The sequence below is a fragment of the Abramis brama genome (genome assembly GCF_963993115.1).
Source record: "Abramis brama genome assembly, chromosome: 8".
Lineage (NCBI taxonomy): Eukaryota > Metazoa > Chordata > Actinopteri > Cypriniformes > Leuciscidae > Abramis > Abramis brama.
Genome location: NC_139970.1, coordinates 24123738 through 24147367, shown reverse-complemented (window position 1 = coordinate 24147367; position 23630 = coordinate 24123738). Strand labels below are relative to the sequence as shown.

The 23630-nt window shown below is 37.2% G+C and overlaps 1 protein-coding gene across 1 annotated transcript; it reads left to right on the top strand.

Moving 5' to 3' along the window:
* Window positions 1-2215: 2215 nt before the first annotated feature.
* tbx15 (T-box transcription factor 15) lies at window positions 2216-23085 on the top strand. Its single transcript, XM_084121395.1, has 8 exons — window positions 2216-2728; window positions 6731-6938; window positions 9433-9534; window positions 12020-12191; window positions 15562-15729; window positions 16620-16684; window positions 17834-17931; window positions 20864-23085. The coding sequence occupies exons 1-8, from the start codon at window positions 2527-2529 to the stop codon at window positions 21697-21699; spliced, it is 1851 nt and encodes a 616-aa protein (XP_083977521.1). The 5' UTR covers window positions 2216-2526; the 3' UTR covers window positions 21700-23085.
* Window positions 23086-23630: the final 545 nt, after the last annotated feature.

The window sequence follows — 23630 nt, the reverse complement described above, 5'->3', positions numbered from 1 at the left end:
TGCTCACTTGCCAATATTGGATTGACAACAAATCGTGACAAATAAAATGACAACAAAACGTGTCCAACATTTAGTAGGTGTTTTATCATAATCCATGGACAGTGTGCTAATCGAATGCAGCGCTCATGATACCAAGCGATGCGCGGTCAAGTGTGTGTTGAGTTAGTTAATGGCTTATGTGATGTGCATGCCGAGAGCCCTTGAGCTCTGTTTATGAAAGTCAGGGGTCAGCCTTTTTCTCTAATTAAGCGTTAACAATCATTAAAATATAGGCCTACTGCATTCATTGACGAAACAATGTAATTCTGCTGTCAAACCTGATTATTAGTATTTTCAAAAAAAAAAAAAAAAAGTAGTCCGTGTATTTTGGAAACGTTTCATCCAGCGAGAATAAAGCAGAGTCCCATAGTGAGACTTAGCGCTTCCTCTCTCTCTTTCTCCAAAACAAATCGTCTTTCCATTTCTTTATAACAGTACAGCCTAATAATAATTAATATTTAATTCCTATTTAAATAGGCCTACTAGTAAATAATAAACAGCTAACCTAATAATGATAATTTTTGGTGTGATATTCAAAACTGCGTGCAATTAAACTAGCCATATTTAATCCACACTTTATTTAATGAAGATCATCGCATCATGCACTAATAAATCAGTGAACAATTAATTTGAGCAGATATGAAAAAGGGTATTGGTTTAGTAGGCTATTCAGAATAACGCACGGAGATAACCATTTATCAACGCCATGCAATTAGAACCCTATCAAAGTTCATCAGCCTAATTGCTATTGTTGAAAATGAAACAGTTGAAACGATTTAGAATGTTTCGAAATAAAATCGCACAGGCTAGATGTTGATCTTTAAACTCGGGTTAAACTCAGTAAGTAAGATGCGGTGTAAATGAGATAATTGGGTGCAGCGCGGTCTGTGTGCTTCAACTAATTCGCAGTTAAATATATATTATGTAGTAGAAAGTTATCTGCATCATTTACTAGCGGTAAGGAAACTTTGAAAGTTTTTTTTGTAAGTTTATTTAGCATTTCTAAATATATTTCCCCTAAACCCGTTTTAATTTAATTTGAAATGTAATTTAATTAAGCTGTTCATCAGATTTGTTCTAGTTTATTAATCCAACTACTTTATAGGTAATTACTAATTTCTAGTTTAGCCTATTATATTTTAGTATTTGGCTACTTGCCGGCTGTAAAGCTTAAAATAATTATTTGGGTTTTTTGTCTACTTAGTAAGCAAAACATAAATAAGCTACACGTTAATGCACGTATCTATTGTTATTCTTTGAACACAACAGTAAAAGTAATATTTCATATTAATATAGTAGCCTTCTGTTATTAATTGTTTTAAACAATCTTGATGAAAACATGAAACATAAGAACAATGAAAAGCATAAAACAATCAGCATTGTAGCCAACAATGTTTTTTCTAATAATAATAATAATAATAATAAATCACTTTAACGTGTCATAGGCTATAGCCTAATGATCGCCTTTTGTATTTGACGAAGGTAAAACCTCATGTTGAAGGTGTTTGTGCTTTGTGAACACAAAGGCTATAACATAGGCTATACGCACGCATGGTGATAGAGTAGGAGAGGAAATCTGTATTTATAAAAAATGAATGTTTTGCGGAGTCTAAGGCCTAAACTTCAAAGGGAATCTATGGGACACTTATAATTCTTAGACCAGTCTTCCATCAAGTTTAATATTAATCTCAGTGAATAATCGAACTGATAATAAAGTGCATCAACATGCAATCAAGCTTAATAAATTGCATGCTTACTAAATTTTAATAATACGCAACCAAACATTTTAAAGGTAAAATATGTTACTTAATCAACCACACATTTTACGCTGACCCACCCGGACGAATGATAAAAACTTTAGACAAAAACTTTATTTATCGCGGACTTAACCTAATTAGTTACTACAAAAAAGTAATGATTTTTTTCCCCCGCTAATGGAACAAAACAAATGATTTCAGAACAGATAGCCATTTATCTGCTTGTTAAATCGAATGAGGTTAATTCACTGTAAAATGGCCATCTCCAAATTCCAGCTCACAGTTTCTCCACCATTATTTCCCTCCTGTTCCATTGGACAACATATTTTGGTTCTTTCCCTTCCTGCGTTTCCCATTGGTCGCTCTGGGTTTGACAAACAGTAAGAGGGTTGCCCTTAACGCTTCGAAAAAAGTTTTCCAGAAGTGAATATCAATCAGAGAGAACTCAACGACAGAAAAAGAGACGTAGAGAAGTTGGACGGAGACGCAAAACATCGAGATTAACAAACTAACTTCTCGGAAAAAGGTATTCAGCTAAAGTCTCATCGTTGGGAATGGGTTCTTTTATTTTTAAGCCTTTAAAGGGCATACATTAGATTTGGGTTTGGATTACCGTCGTCACCGGAGACCTAAATCCACCCGATATAAACATTTTGCGCGTGCGGCATTCCTGCGCCTGCCGCCCGGACGGAGTTTCTATTTGTCCTCCGTTGGATTTGCAGTGGGAGAGATGAGTGACAGGAGACGATCCGCTGCCGCGCTGAGTTCACGAGCGCACGCCTTTTCGGTAGAAGCCCTGATCGGGACAAACAAGAAGCGGAAGCTCCGGGGGTGGGAAGAAAAAGAACTGGAGCTGTCTATGGAGAGCCTCGCGAGCAACGAACAGTTGGGAGACGGCGAGGATCCAGCTAATTGTCTGGATATCGATCCGGGTTAGTGAATGATGACATGGCAAACTGAATTACCATGCACTCAGTAAACATCCCATAACTATAACTTTTGACCGCATTTACAAACTAACGTTTTGCACTGGACTAAAATGTTTCATAGACAATTGCTGGTTTATGCAGTTGGGCCAAACATCACTTTGATTCTATAAAGCAATATTTTTTTAATAGCCTATGAAACAGCAAACTGTGTTTTTTATTTTTAAATTACTTTGCACAAACTAGTTAAATATGACTTTTTTTATGTCAGGGAAATAATAAAAATAATAAAAATACTAGAAATTCATACTAGACAAATGAATACAACAACCGTATAGAATTTTTCTAACTTAGAAAGGTTTTTGTTTAATTCAGACTAAGATGCAAGTGAATGAAAATTTGGTGATGCATAAATAGCCTATCGACTAACAGCCTCGATGTGAAGGCCTAACAATTGTTAAATCGTGGTCTTATGTTTTATTAGGTCAACAAAAGAGTATATATTATACGAATTAATTGGAAACATAGAGTTTAAAACAGATGTCAGTTTATACATGCTAATTCCTCTCCAGATAAAAGACAAAAGATAAGCGCTCTTGTGAGTTCACGCGAACAGGCGCTCAAGCACATAGCCTACTGTTACTGTGTGTGTGTGTGTGTGTGTGTGTATGTATTCTCGGTTTCATAGCTGTAGTTCAACTGTTGCAACGTTAGTCATCACTTCATTAGTCTCGCTTCAGGAACATTTGCCATTAGGCAGACCATTAAGTTCCACACAACATCAGGCTGCTGACTGATCATTCTGATATTGACGCCGGATAAATATGATTGTTCACCACTTTTTAAAAATAATGGTGAGCACAGACAAAAGTTAGTCAGGCTATACTGAAACAAAAGAGCAGCTTTATTTGGAGAGTTGGAAAACAATTGCAACAGGTGAGTAATTTTCATTTTATTAAACTGTCAGACAGCTTTTTAGTAGGCTGCTTTTATTGGCAAATTAACAAAATCTGAATTGAGAATGCGTTGGTGTTACAGGTTAACAGGTCACAGAAGGCCTGATTGTGTCCATAACGGATTGCAGGCTGTATTCAAAGAAAATGTTGTCAATTAAAGCAAAAAGAATTAAACATCATTTATTTCATGTCGAATTGTAAACCATTGATGTAAATTACACAGAAATCCCCCCAAATTTTTTTTTCTTATAGCCTACCTTTAAACGTGGACCCATATTATGTTATGTACAGGTTGCATGCTTTGATTCAGATTCAAAAGATTTCAATTAACATATTTAAAGCGTTTTCTCTCTAACTTAACGGCTTCATGTTCTTATTTAACCAAACGAGGGTTCATGAATATAATAGAACAGAACATCTTTGTCGATATAATGGAGGCCTATTTGGTGATACAAAGCGGATTATAATAATAACTAAAAAAAAAATATTATTATTAAGTTAATCAATAATTTCAGTTCATCTAAATACAATGATCATGATATTATCTTGCCTACGCCAAGCGCATACAGATGAATTGCTCATCTGTTCGAGGCTGATGTCCTAAACAGACACGGATGACATGATTCTGGATTTGAGTCAGATTGTTCTTCCGACTCAGTGAACACTAATGGAAACATTTCTACGTCTTTGAGAAACTACATTTATAGTTCCAAGAAGATCCCATCTTGATTAAATTACAGAGGGAAAAGGGACTATTTTTTTTAACGCATTTCAAAATCTTTTTAGATATTGGAGTGAAGTCTCATTAGTGGAGCAGGTTGCCAAGGCGCGAATCAACAAGACGCTTTTATGTTTTTAATAATTCGTTTTAAATTAAATCATTTGTAATAAATAATTAACCAATCAATTCTGGCACCTTACATCACCCTACGTGCTGTTTCCATCTTGGTCACCTTGAAAAATTGGGATTTTATTGCTTATTGTGCTTTTCACAACCTAAGACAACGTTTGCAATAAATAAATAAATTAACAAATAAAATAATGCGATGTTTCCTTTCATGAATCATACTTTAGGTAAAACAAAGACAGGATTTTCTGTGTGACATCAACTATAGTAAGAAGTAGCCTATATAAAATTGAATGAATATTTTCAAATTGGACCATATGGTTTTGATGTCAAAATCTCGGATTATTTGCATTCTGTTTTTATTCAATACTTTAAAATAAATATTGAAATGCTTCAATAAATAGTATACTGAATATTGCTAAAGTCTGTCCTTGTTAGATTTTTGTAGTTTTTTCTAAATGACGTTCGATGTCAATCAAACCAAATTTTTACCCTTCGCTTGCATAATTCCCAGAGAGACAAAGTCAAAATGAAAGACGACAGATGTGTACGTTTAAAGGGAGTCTTAATCTTTAATCTTTATTTTTATTACCTCCCTCTTACATGCGACTGAATGAAGTCCAGCAGAAACAGGTGGTTCTGTTCCTGCTGGATTGGGTTACTCTGCAATTTCATGCTTAGTTCGCCTCCGTCCCATAAAAAAAGAAAAAAGAAAAAAAAAAGGTAATTTATCAACAGAAGACAAAAATGAATTTGTTTATGTTAAAGTGTTGTGCTGCGGTATTAACGGGCAGACGAAAATATTAATCTGCTATTATTAGTATGCTACAACACTAAATTATGTTTTTGTAGCCTATTTGCTTCATTGCGTTAACTTGTGCCGTTTCCATTCCATTTTTATATGCATTGACTATAGTCATAAGTTATTCCTCCGGGAAAGTTGACTTATTTGTCAGCAGTGTCATAATGTCCAGGGTAAAGGTGAAGTTTTGTTATCTGTCTTATTTTGAAACTTGTTGTGTGTGCAGCTGACGCTGGTAGCTGGTATTCTTGTTGTGTTGTAATTCTGGCAGAGGGCATTAGTCTTGTGGAATGTCTCATTGACAGCAGCTCAGGAACGACAGCACACTGACGGGTTTGGAAGGAGTTGAGGACATGCCTGAGAGATCGCATGAAAGAGACGATGGGGCTCATTACTGTAATTTGGCTGATTGAATCTCTCATGAGGTTGATGAAAAGTCTGACTCTCTCTGACTCGGGCTCTGGGGCCCCGTGGCCTCAGAGGGTTCTGTGCACGGGGTGATGGCGGTTTGTCCTGGGCTGCTGTTCAATCTCTCTGCAGCTTATACGCTTGCACAGCCTCATTTGCATGACATGTACAGCCAAAACATTCCACATCATTTCAATGAGCCCGTGAAGGATGCGTGATCACCTGAATAATAAAATCTGTAAATAATAGCCTAAATCGATTTCTTGTGAGTTTTCTGTTTAACTTATTCACACTCACCATGTTTTGCATCATTGGCAAGGCCTGAAATATCTCTACTTTTACGATTGTCTGATCCCTATCGTAGGCTAACGTGCGCACACACTTGGCAATTTAAAAGGGATTTTTTTTTTTTTTTTTTTTTTTTTTAAGTGCATGCTTTTTGTTATGGTAGTTCTAATAGAAACAATTTCGTTGTAAACCGCTCTAAATGCTTAAGTCAGACTACAAATAGCAAATTTAGATCCTGCGCAACAGCAAACAAAAAGGGCATAATATCTTGCGATCAAAAAACGCAACGATATAACTTTTTTTTTTTCATTTTCATAAATCTAATTTTTAACCAACAATCTTCTATTCGTTCTGTGATTATTATAATTACAATAGGCCTAGGTTTGTCGTTGGGAAAAAATAATTAGTCTGCTGCTACACGCGTGTCCAAAAACATCATAAGATGAATTTTCAGAAAACCAAAATAAATATTCGGCAGCCAATGTGCTGAATCAGAGTTTCCACATTATTTTATTTTGCTATATATATATATATATATTTTTTTTTTTCATTTAACATTCAAAGGCCTATGATGGTATGAGTGAATCCAGGACGTTATCCTTTACGGCTGCAGGTGATCTGGTTCTGCCGCTCAATATTGTCAACGGGCCTCCCGAGGGCTCCTTCCTGCTGCTGGCGTTTATAATGATTTGATTTGCCCGGTGTAGATTCGGAGGCCAGCCCGGGCTCTGACGGCGAGGGTCTGGCGGAGAGGACGTCCTGCTCGTTCGGCTCCCCGGCGGACCTGACCCCTGCCGCCTGCGACCCTTCACCCTCAGCCTCTATGGAGGATATCCAGGTGGAGCTGCAGTGCGCTGACTTGTGGAAACGATTCCACGACATTGGCACAGAAATGATCATCACAAAGGCAGGAAGGTAAACCTTTTATGATATGTAAAGTCAGACAGTAGGCTAGCAGCATTTATTTTATTCATATGTAACCAAATTTAAACAAAGATAACCCCTTTTTTACATCTTGGCATAATTGGCAAAATAGTTTTGCATAATATTTTATTAGTATTTGTTTTAAAAATAAGCAGTTAATCACTTAAAAATAGAAAATCACTTAAAAAATGTTTTAATCACTTAAAAAATAGACCTAATGAATAAATCAGTGTTGTGTAACCAACATGCATCAAGCCATTTTTCTTTTTTGCCACGAGCCAAAAGAAAACCATTAAACAAAAAGGTCATTATTATTATTAGTTATATTTAATTAGGCTATATGGTTTTTCTATTTTATGAGTTAGAGATTTCATTGTGTTTTTCAAAATTAATGATATTTTTGGCTAATTCCTCATTTTACACTTCAAAAGCAAAGGTTTTTACATCTTGATAAGATTGAAGACTTAGGTTGTGAAAATAGTAGGTTGTATACTCGCGTGGTTTCAACGTACAAGGAACGTATTTAAATATTTTTACTTGATGGTTAGGCCTACACAACTTGACATTTATTATTTATTATTTTCATTTAAACATAAACATCAACTTGACATTTTTAATTAAAAATGTATTAAAACAGCTATTACATTTCAATTCTAGTCATTTTATTTACCGGTATTAAAATTCGAACTTTTGTCATTGACCAATAGGCCTACAAGCACCACTCGCTTTTTCCCCCTCTTCTTTTTGACACACGCACGCGCAAATAAACTCGAGGTAACATAACATTGTTTGGCAAAGGGATGTGACTACGCGCGGGGACTGAAAACACACTGTTTTGGGGCGCTAATGTGTTACACATGGGGGCAGCGGTCACAAATCACAAACCACAACCTATATAGTAGGCTAAACTACGATATGGCTCTTCCACTACATTACTCAACCTTATAACGGTGGGCGAAACGGCATAACAACAACAACTGTTTCTAATTAATATATTTGAAATATATTTTTCGTTTTCTTGCTCTTTTGGGCGTCAATTACAGCCCAAACCGAGCATATAACTTAACCTGCACAGTTCACAGTAAGACCTTTCGCCCCCTTTTTTTCTTCTCAGGGGGATTGCCAGGTATTTCCGTGCCATTTTTACACTTTACGATCAAACCAACATGATAATATGTCCCCATTTATTGGCGTAATTCCTTGTTTTAAAACACAGGGTAAACGTGTACTTATACTTCCTGACTGCACTGGCCTGGGAGGCTGTAAAGTAGAGCTTATTAATAGAACTCTGTTTTGGCTTATAGCTAAAAAAATAAAAAAAAATAAAAAAAATGGACCTCGTTAAAGGAGCCCATGATGCCATTGACAAATTCTTAGACATCTTATTTAAATAGATTTTTTACATTATTATGCAAACATTTCGTTAATTATTTCCCCAATTTACGGAGAATAAAGCATTTAAAATGTGCTTTAGTAGACATAAAAAGAAAAACAGTAAAAAAATATTTCTAGGAAAAAATGTGGATCTAAATTCTAAAACTAGCATTAGCCTATAGATATTTCTCACTCAATAACATTTGATATATTGCTTGGGCCTGTTTTCATCATCAATAGATCCTTTCTTCTGATTTTTCGCACTGCTGTAAGTATAGCAATTTTTCTTTGGAGCAGTAAACAATTTTTTATTTTTATTTTTTTTGCACCAGAGCCCTTTATCAAACAAAGTTACTTGTGTCCAAACTATTTAACATTTTATAGCCTACTATAGGCTCCTCCTATGTATATGTTTAATCAAAAATGGAGCCTGAAATAATAATTCCTCTGATTTGAACGCGTGTAACACAACTTCATGAATAGCCCCGTGTATTTTATGCCCTGCTAATAATAACCCTATAAATTTAGAGGTGTAGGGGGGTGGAAGTGAGCGACCAGACACTTTTCTCTCATTATGAACAAAGAGATTTATGACGTTAAAATGAAAAGACAAAGAAGTTGCTTTTGAAGTGTAAAATGAGGAATTAGCCCAAAATGTCTTTTTTTAGACATGGCCCCTTTGTTCAGTTTAGCCTGTTTGAACTTTTTATAGACATTTCTGAGTTCTTTGATTTGTCTGCTATTCTTTCTTTTATACATCCTTTTTAATTTACCAAAATGTATCTAAATCCTGCTATTACTTGCTAATGGTCAGCAAGTAGTGATACTTTCAAAAAATAATAATTACAATAATTATTTTATTCTGTTTTATAATGTTTATGCTTTTGTTGGTGTCAGACTGGTATATTTCAATATAATAGACATCACTGTAACACATGCTATCTTTTTTACACATTTAATTAATTTGCTGTCTTATTTACATTAACTTTGCTTTTTGTATCAATATTTTTATTCTCTTTAAAAAAAATTTAATTGTCAATGGCATCACTGTTTATGCAATTGGACTTGTTCAATGAACACATGCAATAATTTAAATTATTTTCTGTTTCAGGAGAATGTTCCCTGCTATGAGAGTTAAAATCGTCGGACTGGATCCACATCAGCAGTATTACATTGCTATGGACATTGTACCAGTGGACAACAAGAGATACAGGTAAGCACAGAGAGTGAAGCTCTGTTGGCATGCAGTGAGTAAAGAGGAAAATAACTAATTTGACTGGACATTTGTCTATAAACTGGAAAACTGAACCCTCTTGAAATGGGGTGGGAGATTTGCATGAATACTCAACACTGACGGCAATCCTGACAGAGTTGCCGTATCAGCCTTGAAGGTGGTGTAATGTATCCCTGTGATTATGCTCTCACCATGACAACTTTCCATCACACATGCTTACAGAAAAGCTTTACTTGAATACAACTAAAGCCTGCATGCATGTACGGCTTGCTGTCGTGCACTTGTCCTTTCCATAATTACATGTGCCATGTGTCATTACAAGTTTGTTAAGTCTTCCCAAATTAAGTTGATTTTTATTCAACATACAATAGGCTAGCTCTCCTTGTTTCTTCCTAAAATGGCATCAATAAACGCATCTGATTTCTGTTTATATTCAGTGAAACTATTTGAGTTGTGTTTATGCTTTAGTCCCATTGAAAACAGAACTGGAAACGACTGAAATGGATAATGGATAAATGGACTGAATAAGTGGATTAGAGGCAAAAGAGGATAGATAAGTTAGATAAAATGTGTTTCTGTTTTTCAATAATTTTCTGCTACAATACAGCAAAACCCAATATTTTCTCATATTTCTATATTTTATACTTTAGAAAGGTAATGATAAAAAAAAAAAAAATACAAAACACTGTGGATGTTACTATGTTAATTACCTTGTGACACTTAAGGGGACAACACGTTAATCTTCCATTTCATTTAAACTTAGATTAATGTAATCATTTACTGAAAATAAAACCACAGCCATTCGAGGACTGGCCCTGAAGACAGCCATTTAGAGCCCCCAAATATCATGGACGATTTTAGAAGCCAAAAGATCTTGTAAAATTAAATAGGATTTTCTTCCTGGCTGGGGAATTTACCACAAGGCTTTGCTAGCGGAGCAAAGAGCTGTCACTGGAATGCCTCATGTGTCTCGAGGGCTCGGGTCTGGAAACGCAGGCTTTATTGGAATTTACTCACTTTACTTAGGCGCACTGCCCTTTTTAAGGGACATAGAGTTTGTACTAGACTTGTTAAACCTTTCTTTACGTGTTACTTGAATTACTGTACTCTTTAATGTGGGCATTCGGTATGGCTTATATTTGAGAGAAGAAGTAGGAAAATGCGGTGCGGCCCAGATTTTTGGATCCTTGTTGGAAGCTCTCTCTATAGCTAAATTCACAAATATCCTACGTGCGCTGGCTGCCTTTGTGTTTCTTTATCTAGGTGTTGGCCTGTTGTCTCTTATTTGTTTTTTCCCCCCTTTTCCCCCCAGCTGTCTACTTCTCTTATTTCATATATGCACATAATACACACAATAAAAGCACATGGTGCAGACTCAACTTGAGCTGACTCTGGTCTGGTCTTACTCTGTCAGTAAAGTAACCCGATAAATGACTTGGTCTATTTGCTGCTGTGTTGCGTGTATGAGAAAGCACAAGCATATCTGTAACGAACTACTAGGAAAATTGGCATGTGCAGATTCGTTTTTAACCTTGTTATTTTGCTTCTGTACTTGACCGAATTAAATGTATGTAAATACTTCTGCATGTGTTAAATATTGCTGGACTCTAATGGGCAGTCGCTCCACCATCTGTCCAAAAAGGTGTCACATAAAGTTGGATCTTTATTGATTGTGCTAGTGCCAGATGGCAGATTTATGAAAGATGAAAGAGGGCTAATCAAATTTCCAGTCCTTTTTGGTCTTAGGTTTCCCTTTTCTTTAACACTTTCCCTGCTACATAGAGCATAACCCTAAACAGCACTCCAAACAGGAAATTACAAAAACGCCTGGCACTATATGTGTATGTGTGCAAGGGACAGACAACGTGTGTTTGTGTTAAAGCACACGTTTTTGTACAGATATGCCCTTGGCTTTATAAATAAACTTTAGATCCAACAGATTAATACCTGTGAATGTGCACATGTTTTCATGTCCGCGGTAGTGGGGTGCTCTGGGAGAGAATAAGACAGACACAGAGGATATTTAATGCTGCCAAGCAATAACAAAAAGGGGCCAAATGAGAGTTTTGTCCATATTTGAGAGCTGGGCGATGAATTTGGCAGAGGCGACGCAGTTAAGCACTTTCAAGTGTGTGCATGGCCTGAACTAAAGGCATCCAGCTGTGTCTCAGCCAGCTGAGGGAATGCCCTGCAAACAACACTTTAGGAATGCCTAAAAACCCATGTATCAGAATGTTCTTAATGCTTAACATTAATTATGTTAATGTTAACATACTTTTACATACCATTTATTATTATTTGCAGTCCAAAACAATTATGCACAACTTGAATTTGTACGGTCTGTTTGGATGTGACAGACATCCAAAATTTGGATGTGAGAGCACATGAGTAATTTTATGGAAATAATAACACTCATGGGCCACTTTAACAGAGTATCATGAAAGTCATGCCCATATATTTGCAGGTATGTGTATCACAGCTCAAAGTGGATGGTGGCTGGAAACGCAGATTCCCCAGTGCCGCCCAGGGTCTATATCCACCCGGATTCACTGGCTTCAGGAGACACCTGGATGAGACAAGTGGTCAGCTTTGACAAACTCAAACTCACCAACAATGAGCTGGATGATCAAGGCCATGTGAGTGCACATTTGATTACAATGGATGATGTCAGTATTTATATATTACATACATGCTACCGTTTAAAAGTTTGGGGTCAGTCAGATATATATTTTAAAGAAATTAATTCTTCTCATCAACAAGGTGGAATTAAATTGATCAAATGTGACAGTAAAGACATTTATTTAGACATCTATTTTTAAAAAATGCTGTTCTTTTGAACTTTCTATTTATCAAAGAATCTTGAAAAAAATGGGTTCCACAAAAATATTAAGCAGTTTTCAACATTGATAATAACAAGAAATGTTTTTTTGAGCAGCAAATCAGCATATTAAAATGATTTCTGAAGGATCATGTGACACTAAAGACTGGAGGTAATGATGCTGAAATCAGCTTTGCATCACAGGAATAAATTATATTTTAAAATACATTCAAAAAGAAAACTGTAATTCACAACATTTGATCAAATGAATGTAGCCTTGATATATACTTAAATCTTACTGACCCATGCATATGATGACTAATAAAAAAGATAAAGCCACCAACACATCAACAAATGCAATATCTGCACATTAAATGTCTGCGTTTGAGTTAGAAGACTTTGCATACACCTGCTTATCCACATGTCTGTATTCATAACATACACTAGTTGATGAATAACAACCCCCATTTCCCCCAAAGACATCTGTATATTCTCTCCAGCAAGAAAACCATTATTCAGTGTATTCTCTGAAGCACTGGCAAAAATGGAAAAATAATAATTTGAATGTACTTGACTGATATTCCCCTATGCGTCTGTGCTGAACAACAGCTGAATACAGCGCAATGTAAGTGCATGTTATTGTTTGGAATTTTTTTTATTTTTTTTTCCTCAACATATATGAATTGTTTTCAAGTATGTCCTCCGGATCTTTGGTTTTTGTGTCCAGTGCATCTTTTCTCGCTGTTCGAGTGTGACTGTTGTGCCTGGCTCTGGTTTGCGGCATTGTGCTGAAGGAGTGAGTGCACAGGGATGGTTTTATTATCAGACCATCAGATGACACTCTCATCCCGAGCACGTTTTGGATATGTATCATCGTAGTGATAGTGACTTTGAGAAATGAGGTGATACATCCGACTCTATCCAGATAAATGAGACCCACAAGATAAATGTGCTTAATTTGCTCAGAATGGTTTAAAAAAGGCTTAGCCCTCATGTTTTGTTTTAATGTTTCCTCATGTTTTGAGATTCCCCTTTTTGTTCTCAGTGTTTGGGGTCCCATAACCCTGTGTATAAATATAAAAACAATATTAGTAATTTTGAAAAGAGCTATTATTGTCCAGTTGGATTATTTTAACTCTCTTAATCAAAACCCAGCTGGCAGATATTATTCATGCTGAATCCCTGTTTTACCATACGGTCGACATTCACTCAAATGTGATTATGTTTTGCTTGGGGTCTGTAAGCTTATGTAACAATTCTTGATTTTTAATTAAGTAAACTTAATTTCATTGCATGCAAACAATTAAAATGTGAATGTCGCATTCATACTTGTCTGTATAATCAATAGCAAATTTTCTCAACATAAAGCAATGATTTTGTCAATATTTTATCTATTTATATCTATTATTAATTTTCTTGAACAAGATAATGTTGTTTTGACTAATGTGATCATCCACTTTTAATGCATCTGCCCATGACCAGTAGAATGGTGCTGTAAAGTCAGCAGAGAGAGGAAGTATAGAATAATTGCACGTGACATGCTGCGTATTCCTTACCAAAACATACAGTGTATCTGTATTTTAGATGCAGGGTTGGGGTAAAATAGTTGCTTTAGTCCACGTCTGCAAAGTTCGCTGCTCTACTGGCATCTCCTCTGCATATGGGGCTGTTTTGACTCGAGTCACTGATGCTATCACTCGAGGATTCTGACAAATGTAATAACATATGGGTGTTACAACTGCAGCAGGCTGGTGTTTTTTCAGGAAGAGGAGAGGGGACTTTTCTTATACCACAACCTCGTAAAGAGAGACTTTATTTTTTGTTCGCCTGGAGGGCGAGCGAGGGCCGGAACTGAAGTTAACCCTGGAACGTCCTATGTGGGACCTCGCCGCCGTGGAATATATGAACCTCACGTTCCTCCTCCTGAACAAAAATAATTTCGATTCCAGTTTCATCGCAAAGACGATTTAAAATTATTGGTGTAGAATAAGGGGCTGCTTCTACTTCAATATTAGAATAAATGTGTATATATATATATATATATATATATATATATTAGAATAAATATGTGTGTGTGTGTGTGTTGTGTGTGTGTATATATATATATATATATATATATATATATATATATATATATATATATATGATTGATAAGTTATGACGTTTTTACATTGCTTTATCTCATTAAAATAAGTTAAGCAATTTTCAACTTTTTTTATAAGTTATTGAAGATAAAGTCAGTTTAATGTAATTTTAGTTTAAATGACTTAAACATCAAAGTTGATTGTACTTAAATTTAAGGCAGCAACTTTTTTTACATTTATATATATATATATTTATATAATATGTGTGTGTATGTATGTGTGTATATATATATATATATATATATATATATATATACATGCACACACGCGCACACACACACACACACACACACACACACAGTATATACACAATATTAGAATTATAGAATTGCATTGTATAAAATAAGTGTGTGTGTGTGGGTGTATATATGTATGTACATACACAACTTTTGAAACTTTTGTTGTCATTTGTTGTTTGGATCAGCAAAGTTTAACTTTATCAACTCCTAATGTTTCATTTTTGTGCTCCGATATCACCTTGAAAAATTCCTTTTTGGTCCCAGACAATGTTCTCAATCCTGAATATCTCCGATCTGTGAAATTACAGCAGTGTGGCTTTGAACACTTCCTCTATGTAGTCGGTCTTCATTGAGCTGGTGTTGTCTGGCCTTGGGCAGCATTGGGCTCTCCTGTGCTGTGCATTTTGATTGGATAGAAGGGGGAGCTGGAATATTAAATTTACTGTCATCAAGCCATTTTGCAAAGGCCTCTCTTCTCTTGCCTGACCTCCTTGGTTGCGGTGGACCCAGGAGACGCACGCTGACACTGGGAGTAATTAGAAACAGACTAAGGGCCGGAGGGAAGGCTGCAGCCTCCATGCTCTGACGCCAACACATCGGTGTGAGATACTCACCCTCGAGCTGGCCTGATTCATATCTCATCAACATGTGTACACATTGTGATACAGCATGTTCTCATATTGGTCCAAGCAGCTTTGATATTCACAGCCTCATTATGCCACTGACATTTAATCCGTACAGCTGTGTAAGTGCGCTCTTGTGGTTGTGGCAGAGTAGTTGATGATATAACTCTCTTTATTTCTAGATTATCCTGCACTCGATGCACAAGTATCAGCCCCGTGTCCACGTGATCCGAAAAGACTTCAGCAGCGAGCTTTCTCCAACCAAACCTGTTCCTACAGGGGAAGGAGTAAAGACGTTCAGCTTCCCAGAGACCGTCTTCACTACGGTCACAGCCTACCAGAACCAACAGGTCCATTACTGACTGTCAGTGTACAGCACCACTGTGACTATGAAATGCATAGTTCAGGTCTTAATAGGCATAATACAACTTAACAACTAGAGATGTGTTAAAATTAAAAATGATAGCCAACAATATGTTCAATATCAAAATTATAATATCACTAAAACAAACACTAAAATCAGTTGTTTTATATTATACAAGTGAATTTAGGCAGCACAACATTATGATTTTCAGTGTGATAAATGGAAATCAATTTTTAGATTTGCTGAAGATTACATTTAACAATCGTTGTCTTCCTAAAATAATTGCCCAAGTAATTTTTTCAGCTTTCTCAGAAAACACAAAAAACTGAACCAATAATTGAGGTTGAGTAGATTTTCGTTCTTCAGCTGCCATCTTGCAAAGCTTGTAAAATTGCCAAAGTCTCATTGTCTTTTGACTTAGGCAAAATAAAACGGCCTAAGTCACACTCTTGACATAGGCCATTATACTACAGGGGTAGAATTGCATCATGAGATGACTTGTGCAAAAAAAAATCATTTTTGTCAAAAAATGACTGGCAATTATTTTAGGAAGGTGACGCAATGTTAGTATTAAATTATTAATTTGTTAAAAAAGATTAACCTTAAGTGAGTGTTAATATATATAAATATTCCAATAATATTCACACACCAATAAATAAATAACAATCTCTATTTTGACCAGTAAACAATATAGTGCTAATATTTTGTGCATCCCAAAATAAAACCACATTATGCATAAGTTTCAAAAGGAAAACATTGAAAAAAGACGTTTTGTTATGTTTAGTATTAAATTGCTATGATGAATATGTGTTTGAAGTGTCTGGATGTCAAAATATTATTAAATGAGTCTGTTTTGGACTTCTTCTCTTATAACAGATTACCCGTCTAAAGATCGACCGCAACCCATTTGCCAAAGGATTCCGGGACTCTGGGAGAAACAGGTAGATTTTCAGGAAATCTTACCCTTGCTCTGTATTGTCCATGCTGTGTGTGCAAATACACACATATCTCGGCAGTGTCCTTTCATATGGATATGAACCCCAGGAGATCCCTCCTAATTCCACGTCCTGCTACATTAAAATCACTCCCTCATTCAGCTGCCAAGAAAACCTGGTCGATCTGTGATAAAGCGTTCTGATTGAGGGCAACGGAAAGAAAAATGCCTCTCTTTCCTTTTCTCGCTTTTTCAACTCCCTTCCCTCAATCTCGCCCACCCTTTCACTCGCCTTTCTTTCCCTCTCGCTGTATTTCCATGCACTTCCCTGCTCCGTCTATATAAGATGCGAGTCAGAATACTGCGAGAAAGTCTGAGACAGACCCTCAGCACATGAAAGCGCACTTCCATCTGGAGAGTATTATCGCCACAGATATTTGAGACATCTTTTTTCATTTTTCAAACAATAGACCGCCTGATTTATGAACTAGCGTTAGATTTTCATTGCAGAAAAATAGAGATGAAAAGATTATTCAGGAGTAAGATAATATATATATACAGAAAACGCTCTTGCCCTCTCAATAAAAATGGTAAAAATTTGGTATACAACAAAACAGTTGGTCTGTCACAAAGTAATCACAGTTTCATTTATGCACTGAATCCTTCTCATCCTGGTTTGCAAACCGCAGATTAAGTTGTAATGTCAGCTTTTGATGATCGGTGGAATCAGTTATGCTTAACCCAGATATAAATCAATATTTTAGTTGTGATATTAATGGGAAAAATCTGTCATTTGGTGAGCAGTATTTGGATTCAGTCTCGGCCAGTGCTCGAGTCATTAGAGCGTCTCACTAACAAGCAGAAAGGAGTAGAGAATTACTGCCTGTTAAGCTGCACGGCGAGGGCTGATGCAGGGAGCGCTGCAAAGAGGAGTAAATCACACAGGAAGGGGACCCATGTACAGAGCAGAGATGAAACATAACCAAGATTTATGTGCACAGTAAAAACCTGCTCTTTTTATGGGCTCCAGTTTCCTCAAACTCCCCTTCTCTTTTTCTCCCTTTTTTCTCATGTGCATAATCTGACCGTCTCACCTGTTTTCTCTGCCATTTCACGTCTCTTCTTCCGGCTTTCTCTGTCACTATCTCTTGTGCAGGACTGGGTTGGAGGCAATAATGGAGACGTATGCTTTCTGGAGACCTCCAGTGAGGACGCTGACGTTCGAGGACTTCACGAACATGCAGAAACAGCAAGGTATGTGCATGGTCCCTGTGACTGGAGATGTTTATAACATGCCTTCTTGAATAACAGAGGCTTTGCATTTCAAAATATTGCTTCATAAATCATTTTTAAAGTTACTGTGTGGCCACAATAATCACATACCACAGAGGATTTATGAATGACTCTAAGTTTGTAGGGAGCTCTGCACTGGGTGGGACGAGTTGGACAAAGTTGGGTTTTTGTGTCCAAGTGAGGTTGTCTATACATCTGTTTGACAGATCAAATGTTATTTCACTTCCTCAGTCCCTTAAAAGAACAGTTCACCCTAAAACCATATTATAGCTTTATATGGAAAAAGAGGCCAAAATGCATTCATTATAAAAAAAAAAAAATCATATATATTTCAATATTCAAAATGTAACATTCATTACTAAAAGTCAGTAGTAGTGATTTAAAAATAAAATAATTCAGTCGGATCTTTTTCAATCTGCTCACTAATCGAACTGATCCAGTTCTCCAGTTCAACTCAAGAAACTGGCTAAGCGCACTATTTGAGCGATGTAAACACAAATGAACAATAAAATTAAAAGAAATATCTGATCGTCCTCCATAACGCAGTCGCTATTTACATCTCATATCGTCTGTAAACTGTTGCGTTACCAATGTAATGACTGACGCATTTGTATTACATTCCAAAGAGGTTTATTATCAGCCTCACACAGTGGAAAATGAAACCATATCCATACTGGCCTGCACGGTGGAAAAGTGGCTATTGATTCAGTAGTATCCAGTACCATTTATAAATTACCAGTGAATAACATCATCAATTTCAGCCTGTTTCTCACACAGAGCTATTGTATGACTTCAGAAGACTTGACATATAGCACACAAGGTGTTTCGACCACTTTTAAAACACTTTTAAGGTATTTTTGTGTTTATTTTGAAGCTTGATATGTCATGAGAGCGAATTAATGATGACGGATTTAATTATTCAAAAGTAAAAGTCCTCCTGCGAATTTTGCTGTGACGGATGTCTGATTGCTAAAATCATCTCTTTAGCTCAGTCTCTTACACATAGCTAGTTATTGCCCAGATGATCAAATGCTGATGTAACTATGTTTTTCTCTCGTCATAAGGTCAGAGTAATGTGAGCATGGTATTTTGTCTGAGTAGACATCTGTTTGTCATCACAAACTTCTCGAAACAGATTAAATGTTAATTAAAGTTCTCGCACGGTTCCTCCACCCCCACCCCCGCAGCCCAAACCGATTGCCCTCAAGAAGTATATGTAGATCTATTGGAGTAATTAGTTGTTCTCGAAGCACTGCTGAAGCCTCTCTCACCCCAGCCTGACAACAGGGGAAAAACATGACATCACCACGAGGTCTTCTTTCTCTTAGCCAACAGAACAGAACCACGTTGAGTGAACCAGAACTCGACTCAGCTGTATTATCGAACGCATATGGAGCTGGCCCAAGCCTCAGCCAAGAGAGTTCTGAATTATTTAGTTTCTTTCCCGTTCCGAGCCATAGACCAGACTACATTTTCAAAACAACAAACTGAGCGCTGGCCAGTTTCTCATTAATAAAGAAATATGTGGTAGATATCCCACCGCTATCATTCAGCTCCATGTGTTTGACTTATTCACTGTTAAAATGTGCCAGTGAATTTTTTTCCCTCTATGAACATATGCCCAAATGCTGCATGTCAAACTGAGAGAAAAAGGCCAGAGTTCTGTTGACCAGACATGCATATTTTCAAACTCAAGCCAAATTTGAATTCAACATTTGTCACAGTATCCCTAAGATGGTTTTAGCTGACAAGACATGTAATGGGATTTTCATACTGTGCTTAACCTCTGGTTATCGCCTCTTTAAACCCTGCTTTTAACCCCAACTTTTCACAAAGTGTGTGAATTTTGGTGCCAGATGCATACAGTGTGAAACAATGCTGTACAATGCAGCACTTGCCTCATTAAATATTGTGTCATATTGTATAGTCAGATAAACTTTTACACACTGTATTTTGTTTCGATGTTTAAGGGGAAATCAAAATGTCAATGACAGAAAATGTGTTTGTTGGAGTGAAGAAGTGTTTTATTGTTATACTCATGGTCTTAAGTTTATTGAGGTCAAACTGAATGGCACAATCAGGCATATTTGAGCCCAACTGATGTGCAAGAGCGAGGCAAGCCATTTTTTAAACAGGCTGCATACTGTGTTCGTCCAATCAATCATTCTGACAACGTAAGTCTGCGAAGAAGAAAGTTGGTTCGGGTTCGTTCAGTTTTTAGAATGATCTGGGGTTTACAGTTTTAACAATAAAAAATACGCTAATAATAAATAACAAATCTGAAAAGAGATTGTTCACCTAAAAATGAAAATTCTTCATTTTGTCATTATTTACTCACCCTCATGTTGTTCCAAACCTGTATGACTTTCCACTCTGTGGAACTCTAAAAAATATATTTTAAAGAACTGTTTCTGTCCATACAATGAATGTGTCCAAAACACCCCACTGGCTTTCATTGTATGGACAAAAAACATTTCACAATATCTTCTTTTGTGTTCCACAGAATAAAGTCATACAGTATCCCTTTTAAAAAATCTCAGAAAATTTTAAAGAATGAAGATTTTTGTTATGTAGAATAGCACTGTGGAGATGCGTTCCATTATGGGTTAATTTGTGGCACTTGTTGCCAGGTTTGAACAGGCCTCTCTTGTAACCAGATGAAATGCTCTCCCTAAGGAGCCACAGTGACTGCTTGTGATCCATGGGATGAAATAAGAGATACGCTCTGTGTGATTGTTGGACAGTGCGTTTGTTTTCAGAGCTGGCTCTGTCTCACCGTTCTCCTCTTGAGTGTGCACTTATTCTTCATGCATAGGAACGTGTATCCACAGTGTGTCTTTGGGGTTTGGATGTTTCTGAATGTTTCTGAATGTTTGCTGACTGTGTTTTTCAGGAGGGAGCACTGGCACCTCTCCCACTACCTCCAGCACTGGCACTCCATCTCCCTCCGGTGCGACACACCTTCTCTCCCCGTCCTGTTCCCCTCCTACTTTCCATCTGGCACCCAACACCTTCAATGTGGGCTGCAGAGAGAGCCAGCTGTGTAACCTGGGCTTGTCCGAGTACCCCGCATGTGCCAGAAGCAACATGGCTGCCCTGCAGGGCTACGGAGGACTGGCCGACGGCTCCTACGGCCGCCTCCAGACCACAGGAGGCACTGTAACCTCCGCCCAGGCCTCCGATTCCTTCTTGCCTCAGAGGACTTCCTCTCTCATCGCTGCAGGAATGCAGGGAGGGGCTCACGCCTCATTGGCTGCTGGTAACAGCAGCGGTTGCAGCGGCGGGGGTAAGATGGATGCGTATGGAAGTCAGCTGGCCTCTTTTCCCGCATCCCAGCTACAGTACGTCATGCAGGCAGGGGCGAGCTCCGCCTCTGGGTCATCAGCTTCATCCAGCTCATCCCCGTCCTCCGCGCATATGTTCTCTGGGAGCCATCATCACGTGCAGCAGAGCACATACAACGCTTTTTCCCTTCACAATCCCTACAACCTGTACGGATACAACTTCCCGGCATCACCGCGCTTGGCTGCCAGCCCAGAGAAACCTCAGGGTGGCTTACTGTGCTCTTCCTCCTCTGCCGGAGCATTTGCCGAACGCCAATACCTGTCCAACAGCGGCATGGACAGTATGCACATGATCGGCAACCCCGCGGGCAGCCAACAGGGGGCCGGCAGCTGTGACGGCCGCCAGTATGGCTCCTCTTCACAGATGTCCATGCACATGGTTTGAAGTGCTTGAAAAAGTCAAATAAACCAAAAACAGATAAAAACACTAACAGCTGCTGCAGTTTTTTGCTCAGCGTTACAGGGTTTTCAGAGTTGTATTACTCAAAATGTCTGATATATTGGCATGAGCATTTCACCATTGTGACATTGGAGACACCAGCCGTTCAATGTGGACTTATTGTCATCTCATTGCCATATAACTCATCAGACTAAAATGGAGTTAAAGTGTTACCTGTGTTCATCTCTTACATAATATGGCGTCAAAAGCAAATGGATATACAAGCTAAAAATGACTCCTCAAACTCGACTGTTGTTGTTGCTGACCCGCCGACCTCAACGATGTGCAAAACTGAACTAAGTCAAATGAGGTCCGATTTTTAGAAGATGGATTCTGGTGAGGATTCATATTTGGTGCAATAATAACAGCAATAATGGCCCCATAACTGTTCAACATTAACAGAGACATCAGCCAGAACTGAACATATCCTCAAAACTGTGACGAATAAATGTTGTCAGTATGACGTTTTTGTTGTTGATAATATACAATGCTTGTCATAGAGGTTGCGATACAATGTTGGAAACTGACTGACTCTCTCAGGATGGCAAAGTTAAATCCTCCTGTAATAACAGGGTCTCTGTGTGTTTCTGACAATCTGTTACTGAAATGCTGAACCTTTGCCTATTGGTTTGGAAATGGCTTAACCATATCCTGAGTGGAACATAAACATATAAACAATAGTGAATGCACGTAAAGCACATAGGTTTTAAATTGTTGTGTGGATAAAAACCATAGGAAGACAAGGTAATTAAGGTATATGCTTTGGAGTGTTTGTAAATGAATATATTTAAATGCTAAGCAATTATATGGCCAGTGTATGTTGAATTAAAACCAGTGTGGGAGGAATAAACAAATGTTGTTTTAGGCTTTTAAGGCTGTAAATAGAAGTGCCAAGCACATAAAGCTCATTAAATAAACATTATAAGTCCTCTTTATGTTTCTTAAAAAAAAAAAAAAAATCAAGCATGTTTTGTTGCTTTTGGTTGTGGTTTTGAAATGATATCATGCAGTATATGGATCAGAAATCAGAAATCATCACAGATCAAAATATGGACCTACAAAAGTGAATATTTATGTAGCCTATATTTTCAATAGTTTAATAAATTAAAAATGTGTTAATCCATACATGTATTTTCATACAGAAAGCAAGAGGATTCTAATCCTCACAATCTGAAAACTATTACTAGTCCTACAAAAAAAGTTTTTACTAATCAAATGCAAATCTATCTCATGCCCTCTTTATTTTCCCCTTTATTATAATCATGAGCTTTGAGATAAAGAGAAACTGAAAATAATTATTTGAAAGTCAATACATGTAAAAAATAAATGTGTAAAAACAAAAGGATTGATCCTGCTGTTCTCTTTGATATAAAGAAGAAAGAGAAGACCATGTGGCTCAAATTCATCCTTTTCACTGTGGTGATGCATATAAATATGCCACCTGTTTAAAGAGATTGAATTGGGGCAAGAGGGAGTGGGAAGAGAGGAATATGTTAAGACGCTGGATGTGGGTAATTTTTACATATCTGGTTTTAATATGTCTGATCTTAAATACGTTTACAGTATTTATGATCACTTCTCTCATGTCTGGGCTTTGGTCCTCATTATCCCGGCACAGACTTCATTGATTTAAAAGCACAATCAGCATCCATTACATGGATGTCTTCAGAAGTGAGTAAAAAATTTTCTCTTTCTCTCTGTTCCTCTTTATTTTTCTTCTTTCTCCGATCACATCCCATCATGTGCTCAGTTCCAGCCATGAAATATCATATCTGAATCATCATCAGAAAGTAAACGGTGTAGAAGACCGTGGAGACATCTCTCTGTATTAGAAACACCTGTTTTCCAACTGCAGCTAGTAATGACTGGATGCAACT